Below are 16,715 nucleotides of genomic sequence, written 5' to 3'. Positions count from 1 at the left end.
TTGTTTGTTTGTTTCAGGTTTGGCTATCTTTGTCCAGTATCTGACTTCAGGACTTTTTCCCAGTATGTCAGGGGGCTCCTTGTGTCTGTCCTGGACAGCAGCTGGAGCCCTTGATTCTTTCTTCCTGCTTCTCTAGGTTTACAGTTCTTTCTACTTGAATTCTAGCACAGATCTATTGCTAGCCAACTCTGTCTCCATGGAAGGGCATGGATAACCACAGTGAGCAGATGCGCTCTCTCCTTGGCTCTTGGATGTGTGCAGTCTACAGCGGTCTCCTGAGTCACTTGACAGATGCTCAGTAAAGCATTGTGCGTTATTGAAGGTACACATACCTGTAGTCCCAGCAACTACAGCCTGGGAAACGGTGTCTCAGAAAAACAAACAAAATAAGCCACAAGAGATGATAGATCAGTCAATAGATAGATGTGCCCTTGACAGGGGAAAGAGGCAACTGTGTATGTGTGTGCGCACGCTGTATCTGAGGCAGGGGAATAAACAAAGAAATGGCCTCTATAACAAAACTCATTAATTGTGAACAATGGATGGAAATTGTAGTTTTAGTTTTTGTTTTGAGTTTTTTGATTTGGTTTGGTTTCTTGTTTGTTTGATTGATTGTTTTTTTTTTTTTTTTTTTGGCTCTGGGAGGATATCTCAGTGACAGCAAGCTTGTTTACCACACATACTCTCAAGGCCCTTGATTTGATCACTAACACCCCACACACTAAAAAAAGAATATTCTCTAAGAGTTACTAACAGACCTTTAGTTATAAAACTCTGAAAAACACTCAGCGGTAGAGTGAAGTCTTTATTCCTTGGAAACTGGGTGGCACCAGACAATATTGCTATGGGCCAGAGGCCATCTCTGCGGAACAGAAGTCCCTAGATTGCACATTTTCCTAGTATGGCCTTATCTATCAAGACCCTCTTTTGTCTGCAACACTGAGCTCTGTCCAGTGGTTGTAACAGAAATAGTTTTCAAAAATTATTGTAAAACCAGTCAGTGTTTATTGTGCAGGGTCCTGGGTTCCTCTCCAGCAAGCCTGCCTCCCCTAAACAAAACAAAACAAAACAAAACAAAACTCCCCCAGAACCTTAACTATAGCTAATACTTTCACACTTTCTCTCCCAAATGTTTTTCTGTTCTAAAGATATGCTCTCAGAAACAGGATCTTTGTTCTGTCATCTGTTAGTGCACTGCTGGTCACACAGGGTGGGGCATGACTCAGTGGTTGAGCTCTTCCTAGAACACGCAAGGTCATGGGTTCAATTCCCAGCACTGCAACACACAGACAGAACCTCCCCCATCTCCCCTCTCCCTTCTAGTAGCTACATAGTAACCTGTTAACCCATTACATATTTAAAAACTGAGGCCTAGGAATGTTAAGTAGCAGGGTGCTTGCCTAGCATATGCTGAAGCTCCAAATTCAATCACAGTTCGGAAGAGAGAGAGGAGGGGGAGGGGCCACAAAACAACAATAAAACTTAATACTTTTCATAATTAACTCCAGACTACTCTTAATTTTTAACTTTATGAACAGTTCCAATCTGTCCCTTTGCATAAGTCTCTACAAGAGGAGTTTCGGGTTAAGGATATGCAGTTTTAAAGCTTTCAGGCCATTGTTAAATGGTCCTTCTAGATGAGACTGCGAGTGGATTTATCTTACCTAAGCTTTCGTTGGCTGTTTTCTTGCTAAGAAGAATCTCCCTTCTCCCCCCGCCCCCCAAACATTAATTGGTAAATTCAATTTCTTCTTTTGCTAAGTTGACAACTGATAAACTTTGTTCATATTTAAAAATGGGTCAATTATCTTTTTATTGGTTCAGGTAGTAAGAATAATTTTGATTCATTATCTATAGTACAAAGCACTTCTCTGGTTCTTTTTTGTTCTTTTTGTTTGTTTTTGTTTTTATTCTTTGTTTTTGTTTTGTTTTTTTTTTGAGACAGGGACTCACTCTGTGTAGCAGTTTCTTCAGAGATTAAAACCTTCCACCTTGGAGAAAAGGCAGTTAAGGTCCAAGATGTTAAAGGGAGGAGATCCAACAGGATGTTCTAAGGGGAGATGAAACATCCTATAAGGAAGCTTATCGAGGCAGAAAGTTAACAAAGGCTTCAGGAAGTTCCCAAAACTGATCAGAGTCGCTAGGCCCCTCCCTCCTCAGGCAACTATCAGTATAAGGGCACTCAGAGGAGCCACACTGCCTGGAAGAAACACTCTCCAACCTGAGCTGCCTGCAGACTGTGTGGTGAGCTCCAGGTTCCCAGCTTTGTGAGCTGTCCCCCATGCCAGGCTGGGCATTGGTGATGCAGCTGCCTTTCAGTCATTTCTGTTCCTACAGGCGTCCTGAATAAAACTCTTTGGTTCACCAGGCTGAACTTGGGGGAGTGGGGGAATCCCCACTTTCACCTGTCATCAGTTCTCTGTCTGGAAGAGGTAGATGCTGTTCACACATCCTAAGGATAGTGTCGCACAGCAGTAGCCCAGGCTGCTCTAGAACTCACTCTGTAGACCAGGCTGCCCTTGAACTTGTGTGATCCTCCTGCCTCTGCCTCTTACGTGTTAGGATTTTAGGTGTGTAGCCCACGCCAGGCTTTTATCTTGTTTTGCTTCTTTTTCAAACAGGGTACTTCCTCTGGGGCCCAAATTATCCTTGAACTTACAGTGATCCTCCTGCTTCAGCCTCCCAAGTGCTGATGACAGCTCTCACACCCACCTCTGCAGTAACAATTCTCACCTAGTTCCAGTGGTACAAAGTTAAATCTCTAATGTGTTCCCATGAGCTTCCCTGCCCCCCTGCCCCAGCTCTCTCCGTTTAGGTCATCCTGGCTGACTGTACAGAAACTTCCAAATGGAATGTGCATTGGGGCTTGGAAGAGATGGGGGTGAATTTGAAATGGTGACTTCACAGTCTTGTCTTTGACTTAGCCACACACTATGTCGTCCATTCCTTTAAATCTTTTACATTTACCAGGATTAGCTCACTGGTCAAGCATACGCTTAGCATGTGAGAGTCTCAGAGTTCAATCCCTAGCAGTAATTAATTAGAAAGTAAGCTTGTGTGTATGTGGTGTGTGTGTGTGTGGGGGGGGGGTTGGTGTTTAGAATGTGTAAGCTGCAGGAAGGTGACAAGTGTCCTGGTCTTTTCTGTCTCCCTGTCCTGCCCTCCTGAGACAGTGTCTCTCCCTGAGCTTGGAGCTCGGCTGTCCGATAGCAACACACAACACTTCTCTGGCTCTGTCGCCCGACACTGCCAAGGTTAAACAAGAGTGGGATCGCACCCAGCTTTTTGTGTGCTGGGATCCGAACTCAGGTTCTCATGCTCAAAGGCAGGCACTTTTTCCAGCTCTGCCTTCTCCTCAGTTCCAGGAAATAAATACTCGGACCTTTCCAATGATTATGCCAGGCATCTTGCTGCGGGTGTTAGCACTGGCTTGTTGCCATTTTTTAGTGGCTTTTTTGATAGTTACAATGTTGGGATACACAAACAAGTGGATTCTTAATGTTAGAGGCACACACGATCTTGCTGACGCTTGAATCAGGGCTGTTACTTCTTTGTTTTATGACAAGGGGCAAGTTAACCTTTCTTAGCTTTAATTTTCTTATCTGATGTCATCTGCAAAGCACACCTAATAATTATATCGCTTATAGGATTATTGTAAAAGAATAAATGAGGGGTTGAGGTGAGAGAGGCTCTGGCCTCAGTCCCCAGCACCACACACTCAAAGAAAAAAAAAAAAGAGAGAGAGAAAGAGAGAAAACGTAGGTAAAACCCCATGTTCCAGGCCTGGCACCTACATGCATGCCTGTTGGTGATTCATACTAAGCAGACTGAGCTCTGACAAATGTTTGTGAGTTATCTACAACATTGTCTCAAAAATGTAAAGGCTTTAAAAAAAAAAAACCATCTTCAGAAGCACACCTCACATTTCTAAGGAGACGTGTTTTGTTTAGCAGAGTGGTGGATTACTTAAGTCCCCTAAAAACAAACTGCTTGCGATCTCTGGAACACCGTAGCCATGTGACTTGGTCCCAGCATGTCACAAACTGCTTCTGCTTTGATGGGCTATCGAGTCATTCCCCGAGAGCAGCTGCTTTTCTGGTGTTTTGTGTGGTGTGGTATCTCTCCATCCACAAGCCCTGCTGGTGAGTCAGCAGCCTCCTCCCCCGAGTCCCAGCACAGTAAGCCAGGGCGTTCTCCAACACAGGCTCATTGCTTTATTTAGTTAGCTGTCTCTAGCTATTCATCGTCTCTGGAAAATGATCAAATAAGCCATGCATTTTTAACTCTAGCAAATCCTGGAGTTCCCTGTTTAAAATACCTTGGCGAACTGCCACAGAGCCGCAACAAGCACGCTGGCGGCTCTGCTTTCAACCTTCCCTGCTTGCCTCGAGGTGCGCATGTGCAGTTTTAGCAACTTATTTCTGACAGTGACATTAAAGAGTAATTTGTCTAGGAGTGTTATATAAACACGTGAAGAACATGGAACACCTTTCCACGAGCATATACAGAAACAGGAGGACAAACTGTAAAACAAAACAAAACGCGTCTGTGTTTTCTTCAAGAAAGCCCCCGGCTGGCATGCTGCCAGCAGAATGGGGACAGAGTCAGCTCAAATCCCTCACCTCATGGCTGTGACTGTCCAGACTGGACAGTCACCCTGTCCTCCTGACCTATCTATCTTGCAACAGTCCTGAGTTATGACCACAGCTAATGCAGCCATCTCTGAACGTGGCGATATGCCACCACTCAACCCGTCTCGGGTCACGATGCTCTGACTCAGTTTCAGAGAGTGTGGAGTTCGGTTTGGCACGAAATCACGTTAACAATTAGATTGAGCTCCCTTTCTCATCAATAGTAAGTCCCTTCTTCCCGACAGAGGCCTGGCCTGGGTGGAGTTAGAGAAATGAGGCTCGGAATCGGCAGAGACAGAGATCATGCCTGCTGTAGAGTCACACTCTGGGACACACACACACACACACCCCTGAGCTCACATACCTGTCATTAACAATGTCCTTCTGGCTATCAGTCTGGAGGACAAACTATTATTTTGTATCCCTTGTGGTACTGCAAAACTAGCTCACTCTTTTTGGGGGTGGTGGGGACTAGATAGGAAATAGGGAAGAAAGTACCAAAGGAAACACTGGGGGTGGTCACTGACATTTTAATGCCTCCACCTTTCTCTGCACGGTTACACAGTGTAAACTCTCCCCCTAGGGACAGTGATGGCAGCAGCAAACAGGTGTGTGGCGTCGGCTGTGCCTCCCAGTCTGTGCTGGTGTGGTCCAAGGTGCAGACAGAAGCTCTGAGTATCTGACGAGACATGAGTCAGGAGAAAGGGAGAAGCTGGCTAGCCTGGAGAGGCCAGGGCCAGGTGGACTCTGTCTGGACTGTACCAGGATCTAGTGGCATTTGGGAGGTGCTGTATGGGTGGGGTCCGACAATGGACTCCATTGTCTAGAGACTTTGAACAGTTGATTATAAAGCCCACCCAATGAATCTGTTCTTACTGCCTTTTAGCTCTGAGCTACCTCTCCCCTTCCTGTGCTCTGAATACCACTGTAGGAACCCTTTGTGTACCACAAGTCACAGAACAGGGAATTATGGGAACAGGCCACTAAAGTGGAAAATAAGAATATGGAATTTTTCTTCCAAACTCCTTTCTTGTCCTTTCCTGTCATTGTTTTTTAAATGTGACAACCTCACTGCAAAGGGCTTATAGTAGTTTGTACAGGCCTGGTCCTTACTAACGTCCTATTTTGGGGCTGAGCATGTATATTTCAAGAAAAATGTCTACTCTGAGGTAAATTTTGTACAATTAATATACCCTAAATATATATTATATGTTATATGTTATATGTTACATGTTACACATTACACACCACACTATATATTATATATTGATATATAATATGATGTTATATTAATTAATTAATATAATTTAGCAATCATATCAATTATTATATATTATGCCAATTAACCTATAATCACTTATAAATATTAAAATCATGCTAATTATTATGTAATTAATACTTAATATTATATATTATTATATATCTTAAATTGTCAATCTGTGTTAATTCTGCTATTGTCCCAATACTCAAAAAGCTGAGGCATGAAAGTTATGAGGTCAAGGCCAGTCTGGGCTGCATAGGATAATCCAGAGTCAAAGAAAGAGGCAAGAGTGAGGGAAATGGGGGAGGGAGAAAGGAAGGAAGGGAAGAAGGGAGGGAAGAGTCAAGGGAAGAACAAGGAGTGTGGCAGAAAAAGGATAGAGAAGTGAGGACAGAGAAAGTGAGAATCAGGGCTGGTATGGATTCGTAGGGTTAGCCAACAGAACTGCCAGTCCTTGGAAGCCCAGAAGTCCAGGATGCTGATGCTGCAAATGGTTCCAGAAGTCGTCCTTATCAGGAGGGTGGACAAGTGTGGCACCTATTAAAGTCACTCCTTAGTTGCTGTCCCCTCCTTTCTGAAGCATTTTGTGTACCTGATTGGGGGTCGGGGGTTGTCTCAGGGGTTGATGCCACAGAGACAGGTTGCCCTCTTGATGACCACCTATCAGGTGATTGTAACAAACACCGTCATGGGGAGACATTGATGACGGGCTGGGCTGTGTACTTGGGAGATGAAGAGTGTTCCCTGAGACTTCATTCCGCCTTTGATATCATATGCCTGTGGAAGTCACTAGCAAGAGATGCAGTCAAGAGCACAGACTGGCCGGTCTAGAACTCCAGCACAGCTTCCAGATAGAGAATGGGGTGAAGCCCTGGCAGGTGTCCTGTCAAAGCCTACAGAGGAATTCAGATACTCACTTGCAAAATAACCAGTTCACCTAGAACTCCAAACAGACAGGGAGGGGCCTTTTTGTCTTATAGGCAGCTCAGTTCAAGAACCAGTCTCTCGGGGGCCGGAGAGGTGGCTCAGTGGTTAAGAGCACTGACTGCTCAATTCCCAGCAACCACATGGTGGCTCACAGCCATCTGTAATAGGATCTGATGCCCTCTTCTGGTGTGTCTGAAGAGAGCAACAGTGTACTCATATACATAAAATAAATAAATTAAAAAAAAAAAAAGAAACAACCTCTCTATATTTAAGAAAAAGATTTTAAATAAAAGTTCCTCACCATACAATTCTGTCAGGGTAGTTTTTTCCTCAATGATGATGTCAGTAATTTCACAGAGTGAGATTCAAGGATATAAAACTCCTGACATTTTTCAGCACTGAAGATGCAGTCATAATGCAAATAGCGTTTGGAGAAGACCTGTATTGACCTGTGCACTGTCTCATTAGGAGGGGAAGGTTAAGATATATGGAAAAGATTCCTCCATAATGTCCTTTGCATTATAACCAGGGCATTATTTTCCTTTCTTTTGCCTTCTTGTTATTATCTGGACTCTCATTTTAAGTAAGATAGACTATATCTCAAACTTGTGATGAATTGTAACATATAAATACCTCAAGAGGTAACATAGACTTAATTGCTAAGAGTGGACTTAAGGGTTAGAGCTGAGGCTGCCCTGGGGTAGGACCATGTCAGGCCATGACAGAGAGAGATGCAGTGTGGTGAACTATTAGTAACATGTTGGATTCTAGAATAGACGCAGAGACAAAGACCCTGAAGGAAAGCCTGACCAGTAGCCTTTACATGCAGGGCTGTGGCTGCTGGGCCTATGGTGCCATGTGACTGCAACTGGAAGCATCTGTGACACGTGAACGGATGGCATGTTCTCATGGGTATGTGCTACAATCTCAAGCTTCAATCTGTGCCTCTAACACAAGAGTCCCATTGCGGTCACAGCTCAACTTCTGTGCTGTCCGGTCATCTTTGTTACCCTAGCAGGTGACTTGTTGACCCCCAAACTACAGTCATGCTCTGAAAAGCAAGTCTGCTCTTCAATTCCTTCTGGTTCTTTCCACATACTGAGCAAACAGTTCTCTAATCAGAAATCCCCCCAAACTCACTAATTTCTCTCCTCACAAAGATCACATCATTTAAATAATACCCTCAAATGCTAATAAGTTACACCTGGTCCCAAGGCACTAAATTTTTCTATCAAGCAGAGCCACCTAGTGGCAGACTGGGATATGTTTTTAATTTTTATTTAATTTCTCTCTGATACTAATCTAGACCAAGTAGATTAGGGTTCTTTGTTTCCTTGCTTTATAAAATGTCCCTCTTAGTCACGAATATTGAAAACCACCCTGTCTGGGGCTACCCCTTCTTCTGTTTTCTTATCAAACATCTATCTAGCCAAGGCAAATAACTTCCCGATTCAATTTGCTATAATCAGCAAATCGTAAGACTAAAACAAAAGCCAGCTCAGCAGTGTCACTTTGAAACCTCAAGAGCTACTAGGATGTTTTGTATTTTCCAAAACATGCTTTCTGACCACACACTCCTCCCTGTAAACCGACATATTAAATTGTCAGGCACAAAGAAGCCAAAGAAAATGCTGTGCTGTGCTGTGCTGTGCTGTGGCTGGGACCCTCTTCCACCCTTCACCATCCCTGATAGAAATCACAAGTACCTTGGGCTGAAGTTTGGCTCCTTTTCTTCCTTCAAAGTAGGTAAACATTCAAAGTCGGCTAGGACAGAAGAAAAGGAAATCCACCGTTAGTCACCAGAATTGGTTTTTTCTACCCATAAAACTGGCACAGTCGGGAATGAACTGTGCCTCTGTCTGGCTACCTGTGAAGAAATGGCCCCACTGGGGAGTTCTAGAGGTTCAAAGATTAATGATGCTGAAGCTCCTGAAACAGTGAGAGCATGGATCACGCAGATACAGGGCTGCAGTGTTCTGTGCCCCTGTTGAGAGGGCACAATTCATCATTGCTTGCTCCGTCGGTCCCCTGGAAGCTCACAGTGTTCTGAAAACCAGAATATGTATCTTGGAAGTGAGATGCAGGACTGAAATGGTGTACCTCAGGTCCTACAGTGCCTGCAGGACAGCTTCACAGCAGAATCATCAGGAAGGTGGGGAGGGACCACCTTCTCCCAGGGAACTTCTTTCTCCACTATCACATGATGTGTGTGTGTGTGTGTGTGTGTGTGTGTGTGTGTGTGTGTGTGTATTATGCCTAGGTGCTCATATGCACACCCATGTATTCCCATTAGTAGTTGCACACAACTGTGAACATGCACATACATAAGTAGCTAATTAAATAAGTCTGTCCTAAAAGACAGATGATTGGAGAGATCATCCAGGGGTTGAGAGTGTTCCTTAATACACAAGCATCAAGTGCTTGAGTTCAAATCCCCAGCACTCATGTAAAAACCTAGATGTGGCTGTGCATGCCTATAGTCCATTCATAGTGTGTGTGCATGTGCGTGTGTGTGTGTGTATACACAAGCAAACAGGGGGAACAAATGGTCAGAGACATCTTGCTGTCCAGGTTCAGTGAGGAATTCTCAAAAGAATATGAATAGAGTGTGTTAGAGGACAGCACCAGATGTTTCTCTGCACAAACACACACACACACACAATACATGCATACACCACACACATACACACACACAATACATGCATACACCACAACTAAAACACATACAAATACAAATAGTATGATATATAGTGAGTTTTATCAATTTCATACGCACATCAAGAAAATTTTATTGAGTTTAAATTTAATTTAAAAATTTATTGATTTTTAATGAACATACAGTTTAAAGACCAGCGATCACTTGAAAATTACTGTGTGGGAATACTCTATTAGTGTGTATAGCAGTCCTGTCTGATAGAACTATCTACAGTCATGGGGGTGTTCTAGAGTCAGTCTGACGTTTACTATTCAGCCACTAACACAGCTCTAACACCTTGTGTATTGTAAAATACACTTGATGAAATTGTGTAACCACATACAAATTGGAATTCTCAAGATTCAAGAAACTATAAGGTCATGTCAGATTCCCCCCCCCCCCTATAAATTTGTATCAGATTTTCTTCCCAGGCTAGAAAGATAAAGGTTAGAGATGTAGCTCAGTGGAAAAGCACCTACCTAGCATGTTAGAGGCCAGGGTTAGATTGCCAGCAACTCCCGCACACACCCGCACACACCCACACACACCCACACACACCCACACACACCCACACACACCCACACACACCCGCACACACGCTGTCGGAAAGAAACGAATAGCACCGTTTCTTCTTGAAAAGCCTCACTTCAACAACTAGTACACAAATAAAAACAAGTGGTAACAGAGACAGTGACTAGGATTAAACTGGATCTTTAAGGTCGAGTGCCAGATGAAGCATGGCTTCAGATTTTCTGAGTTGTTGACAAAGCCAAGGCAGCCGTCTATCCCTGTGTTACCAGAGAAGCAAACAAACACTGGTCTTCCACGTACCATTTCTGTTCATGCTGTTCATCCATTTGTCAAGCTCTTCCATCTCTATTTCCATAACGGAGGGTGTGTCTTCTTCAAAGATAGGTCTAGACAGACAGCAGAAATGCGTTAAAAAAAGAAAGGGCTCGGTAGGCTGATTTTCATTTGTGTTAGTAACAACCTGACTCTGTGTCTAACAACTCAAGCTAGCCCTGGGTTTGCCCTAACCAAGAGAGCATCAAACTCTAGCAGGAAGAAAGGCAAAATCTGCAATGAACCCTCCTCCGTCACTAAGGCCAAACCGGATGGCACAGAGGCGAGGGACTAAAAGAGAAGCTGCTCTCTGGAGACCAAAGACACGATGGCCAGGGTGCTCGGCGGTCCTCTCAGTTAGCTTCCTGGCCTTGCTTGGTCTCACTTCTCTTTTCTTGGAGTTTTCATCAATGACCCAGATAAAGAGACCAGGCACCAGGCTGCTTTTGTCTGGTCTCCTTCAATGCATAGACTCTTCTAGCTGGGAGCAACAATGGAAGGGCAGCTCTCAGAAAAGCCTCGACCCCATCTCTCAGGCTTTGAGGGCTTTGTGGATAGGGGCAAAACCTCTGGTCAGGATGGATGGAGCCAGGAAGGAACCCCAGCTCTGAACACACTGTGGGTGCTGCACTGGAAGATGAAGCAGGCAGCAGCTACAGCAGAGAGGTTGATGGGAGGGGCAGGGAGACATCACTTAGTGTCTTTAGTGTTCACCCAGGGCCAGAATATTTAACTGCTATGCATTTGGCACTGGTAGCAGCCAGACAAAAACTCTCTTCTAGAAGCTCACTACAGCAGATACCCTTGGAGACAATGGGGGGCAGGTCTGTCAGAGTCTAGGTGCAAGAGAAGCCAGCCAGGTTGTCACAACACAATCTGGGGAAAGGCTAATGGCTCCCTCATCTCTTCCCCTTGACCCTTCTTGTCTACACAACGGGAACTGAAGACTGGCGGGGAGGACTCACACTTTCAGGGTTTCACCTCCTAGTTCATCTGAAAGAGAACAGATACAAGAGTCACCTCAGCCTGGCTCATTGTGGAATTTACTGCAGCAGCCACTAGGTGTCCTCTGAAGTGGGAGGGACACGATGACAAAGGGGTGGGGGCCCATAGCACTCAAGCAAAGACAAGGGGGCAATTTGTAGAAGTCCATTCTCTCTTTCTACCACATGGGTCTCAGAGATCAAACTCAGGACCTTTACCCACTGAGGCAACGTGAAGCCCCATGAATCATATTTTCAAAGGAGCAGTCATTAACCCCCAAGTCACACAGTACAGACTGTCATGCTGAAACCAGGTCTGAGATCCTCATGGAATCATGGACTCTGCTTTCCTTAGAGAGGGGTGCTCCCCAGAGAGTGCTCACCTTCCCTGTTACTCTTATATCCACATGAAGAGGAAAAGCAAGGTCAGGAAGGAAGGAAAGAAAGAGTTACAAACAAGGGCTTGGTTATTGGTCCCCTTCAATAAAATAATGTTCCAGCATCATTTCCTTATGACACATCATTCTTTAGGCTAGGCCACGTGGGTGACTCTGTCAAGAGATACATCTGAAAGTCCTCTTTACCCGGCTCTTTGGATGGCTGAATCCCTCCACTTCTCAATCCATCATCCCCACCTCTGTTTCAGGAAGGTTCATCAGTCCCATTGGTCCCTGGCTCTGCGTTTCACTTGCTTCCTTCACAGTACCGGTCAGTTAGACCTGGTAGACCATCTGTGTGATTGTATTTCATCTGTCTCTCCCACCAGAGCACAGCTCCCAAGGGGCCATGATAGTACCTGTCTTGTTTGCCATGGCGTGCCCCAGCCTCCGTCCTGCTAGCACAAGTACCTGGCAAGTACACCCGGTAAGAATGCACTAGACAGGTGAATGGGCTTTAATCTCAGTTGTCTAGCAATGGAGTTAAATTCATGTCTGATCTTTTGGACCTATCATTACTATAACAGTGGGACTTCTAACCAGCTTGCCTTTGATGACAACTGATTGGGGTGAGAGTCAGGTACCATTTGACAAAACAGCTCTAATGTGGATAAGACTCCAGATGAACAGGTGGCAAGAATCATAGCCTGCTGCCTGGTCCAAGTGAGTTCTGTTTGGTTTGGCAGGGAAACCAACATCCCCCGGAGAAGGCAATCAGTGGTGGCAAGGGAGTGCACAGTGGATAAGACAGATGCTTTGGAAGGCAAACTCTTTGTAGACGTCCCCAGGAAGTCTGATGCCTTAACCCCTGACAACTGGAGGCCACCTTGTGTCTAGCCTGAAGAAGCACAGTCATCCGTAACGAAACACAGCCAGCTGGCACCTGGATCTGAGCTCAGGTGGCACAGGCTGCTGCTATGTCCTGCCGGTTGTGCAAGCTTTGGTGATATGTCTAACCCAGGAGAGCAGGTGCAGATGCAGGTTTCATACTGTCACTGCTGGCCTGGAAGGCACCGAGAGTTCTGTCTTCCGCCCCTAAATAGAATCAGAGACCTCCTGCAGATGCTTGACTCTCCAGAAACTTACATGGGGAGTGAAATGGCTTCATCTTACACATTTTGCGCCTGCCATTGTCTGGTCATTGCTTAAGATGGGGTCTCACATAGGTCAGGCTGGCTTCAAACTTGCTATATAGCTGAGGATGACCTTGAACTTCTGATCCTCTTGCACTTGGCATTATAAGCATGCCCTAGGGTCTCTGCAGTGCTCAGAGACTGAGCCCAAGACTTTGAGCATACACGGCAAGCTCAGATACATCTCTGGCCTTACACGTATAGTTTTAATCTAAAATTTACTGGCTATATCCTTAAGGGGTTTTAAACAAAGTCCCACACAACTGGAACTCTCTACAGGTGAACCATGAAGTCTTGTCCCCAACACACACACACACACACACACACACACACACACACACACACACACACACCTGCTTTTATCCAGTCCCCTTTCCCTGCTTTCTGACTTCCTCACCAGTTTCTCAGAGAGCTCCTGACTCCACAGTCCCGCTGTGAGTCACAGATTTTCGCTCTAATCTGGGCTCCCCACAGGCTCAGAGGTAGGCAGAAGCCGACCTGCATGCAGATGATGGAAAAGTTTAAAAATCCATTACCAAAGTGCTCCAGATGCACCAAATGAGAGGTTCCATAATCAGTATTAAAAGAGCAAAAAGCCTTCTGTGGCCTCATCTTCTCTGCTCCAGGGCCATTACCCCTGCCCCAGCCACCATGGCAACAGAAACACATCTGGGAGATGGTACAAGAGCAGAGCATTAAGCCGGAGGTGGGGGGCGGGGGAGGACCAATTACTTGTCCTCAGCAATCAGGTCCTGCCTGCTCCACTCTACCTGGCCTACATCTCTTTGTTAATAGCCACCGACTCCGTGTACACATGCACACTGGGTTCCATTTTGTCCCCTTCCAGCCTGCCCTCTCATTCTCTCCCCCTTACACCCTGTAAGGTCTTCAACCTTACAGCCACTTTCCTGACGAGACCCTCTCTGTGCTGTAGACAGTGGGCTTGTTGGTCCCGGCCCAAGGGAAGGAGCCACAGAAGGCTCTGACCGCCTGGTTTCTAGGCTGAGCAGGAACCTCACTGAGCAGAGCCAGCATCGGTTAGCCACAGTCTGCTCTAAATGATGACTTCCTGTCCACGCTTTCTCAGCAGTTCTTTGAGAGATTACCCAACACATCAAGGCAATGTGAGACAGGCTGTGCCCTAGCTCACTCTAGCTTGTCTAAAACAGTAAGGCTTTTTTTTGTTTGTTTCAGACCGTGTCCTTCCCTCAGAGAATATATTCTGCAAGTAGAATGTGCCTTCGTTTTGAGGTGGAAGATGACTGTGGCCCTGGGTGGACATGGGAATGACACCACCTGTCCAGAACTACCCACAAGCTACACACTGATTAATGACGTTCTGGAGTAGAAAAGGTGCCACCGTCTACACTCAGCAAACACCTGAGAGGTTGTCTGATGTATCAGGCTAAAGAAACCATAGAACTCTCTCACCTAAAGTATAAAGACTGGACACTGTCCTTGGGACAGCCTTACCTAACTCTGTCATCTTACCCAATTAGTGTGTGCATGAGTGTGTGTGTGTGTGTGTGTGTGTGTGTGTGTGTGTGTGTAAACTGATAGGCAGAAAACTCTAGGCCATCCCAACTACTGATACAGCCTACTAGAATTGCTTTCTGCCTGTCCCTCTGTCCATCCTAGACCTTGTCCTGCTTTTACCTTTACAGCCTTCACTGCACCTCGATTGGGTAGCTCAACTGTGATCCTACAGATGGATAGACGGATGGATGGATGGATGGATGGATGGATACATACATATATACATACATAAATACACACATATATATACATAGATACATACATAGATGATAGATATATACATACATAGATAGATGATAGGTTTACTGTGTGATACATAATATGCAATTGAAATCTAATATTACACTAAGGATTAGAATATGAAAACTGTCTGCTTTGATTAGCTATCAAGAAAAGGAGGGTGGGGCTGCTCCTCACATGCAACTGAAAGACTTGAACACCTGAGTTCAAAGAGCTTGAAAACCTAAGAGTTTGACATGAAAGTGGAGGCCCCAGCCCTGGACTCCACTTCGAATTTAGGTTTGACAGGGAATTCCCCTGAGGTTAAAACAGGAATGGGAAAAGCCAGCCAGGTGCAGTGTTGCATGCCTGTAGCTCAGAGCTACTTTAGAGGCTGGTGAAAGAGGGCTGCTTGAGTGGAAGAGTTCAAGTCCAGTCCAGGCAAGAAGAGGGGAGGGGGTCTGGGCAGCCCGGTTGGGTCTTGCTTTAGCTGGAGATTACAGAGGCACTCCCACGCAACCACTGTTGCTAGGTTACTCTGAAATATCCAGCCGCAGAGAATGGGTTCCCTCTTCCTCCTCTGTCTAATTATTTTACCAGTTCCTTTTGTGAAAGAAGAAGACTTCCTCCCTAGCTCCACTTACCTCATCTATTGGCAGTGCATAGTCATACCCAGAGCTAAATGGCTGCCCCAATGTGGGGCAGACAGCAAGAAAAGCAAGGTGCCCTGTTAGTAGGCCTGGAGGACACAGAACAAGTTTTCATGTGAGCCTGACTATGCATCTTACTTGAGAAGCTGCTACCCTTAAGTGAAGTTTGAAATGACTTTTAAAAGTTTTCATTTAAAAACTGAAGCCTGGACCAGTAGGATGACTTTCAGCAGGCAAAGAGGCTTGCTGCCAACACTGACAACCAGGGTTTGATCCCTAAAACCCACATGGTGAAAGGAGAAAAACTATTTCTGCAAGCACATGATTTTCACATGTGCACCAGTGCATGTGCCCATTTGCTTGAATGTGCATGTAGACACACACACATACACACACACCACACATACACACACACATACACACACACACACACATACACACACACATACTACACACCACACACACACACACACACACACACATACACACACACCACACATACACACACACATACCACACCACACACACACACACACATACACACACACCACACATACACACACACCACACATACACACACACATACACACACACATACTACACACCACACACACACACACATACACACACACCACACAGACACACACACACATACCACACCACACACACACACACACACACACGAATAAAATTACAAACAAGCAAACAAAAAACTGGACCTAGTCAGAGTTTACCAACACAAGTCAAAATATGCCAAGTTTGCTTAGGACCCAGGGTGACCTTGAATTCTAGTATTCGCTCATTTTGTTCAATACTTTTCGAGCACACTGATGACTGGGAGTTTCTGCTCTTGGTTTCATCTTTAGTCAGTTAGCAGTTTCCATATAAACATGCAACCTTGGTGGGAGCAAGAAGAATGGTTCTCTCTGCCCTTTTCAAACTGGGGTATGGGATGGGGGAAAGTGATAGCCATTATAGAAATGTGGGTAAAGACCCCCTTGCATGTGAGAGCGGTGCACTCTCTAACCCTTTATCATTAACCCCAACTGGGCACACTTCACCTGCCTGACTCTTTCCTCCCACAGAGTAAAATGTCACATTGTTCTAGAGGACAAGATTCTCCAGGTAGCAGCAGTATATTATAATTTCAATGCAGACTGAAAATTTACAGAGAGAGAGAGAGAGAGAGAGAGAGAGAGAGAGAGAGAGAGAGAGAGAATATGGCATTATTAACTTCTTGCAAACATCAGTGAGCTGTAATCACTCATCACTTACTACTTTACCTCCAACACTGAGCAAGTATCAGGCAACTACTCACGTGTCTGTAAGGCATTTTGAGATCCTTGGCTAGAAGGCTCTGCACAAAAGAAGAAAGCATTTTGTTTCTGGTGGCTCATTAA

General features: G+C 45.2%; 1 protein-coding gene across 1 annotated transcript in view; it reads right to left on the bottom strand.

Annotated features, from left to right (window-relative positions):
• Tmem154 (transmembrane protein 154) overlaps positions 1-16,715 on the bottom strand; it is a 38,508-nt gene that overhangs the window by 2,697 nt on the left and 19,096 nt on the right. The window contains exons 3-6 of the mRNA XM_034501274.2: positions 16,634-16,672; positions 11,323-11,350; positions 10,346-10,431; positions 8,526-8,583 (exon numbers count right to left, since the gene is read on the bottom strand). Of these exons, the coding sequence (XP_034357165.1) occupies positions 8,526-8,583; positions 10,346-10,431; positions 11,323-11,350; positions 16,634-16,672 (211 nt within the window). The remainder of the gene's footprint in view (positions 1-8,525; positions 8,584-10,345; positions 10,432-11,322; positions 11,351-16,633; positions 16,673-16,715) is intronic.

The sequence above is a fragment of the Arvicanthis niloticus genome, chromosome 4, assembly GCF_011762505.2.
Source record: "Arvicanthis niloticus isolate mArvNil1 chromosome 4, mArvNil1.pat.X, whole genome shotgun sequence".
NCBI lineage: Eukaryota > Metazoa > Chordata > Mammalia > Rodentia > Muridae > Arvicanthis > Arvicanthis niloticus.
This window is presented reverse-complemented; position numbering and strand designations above follow the sequence as displayed.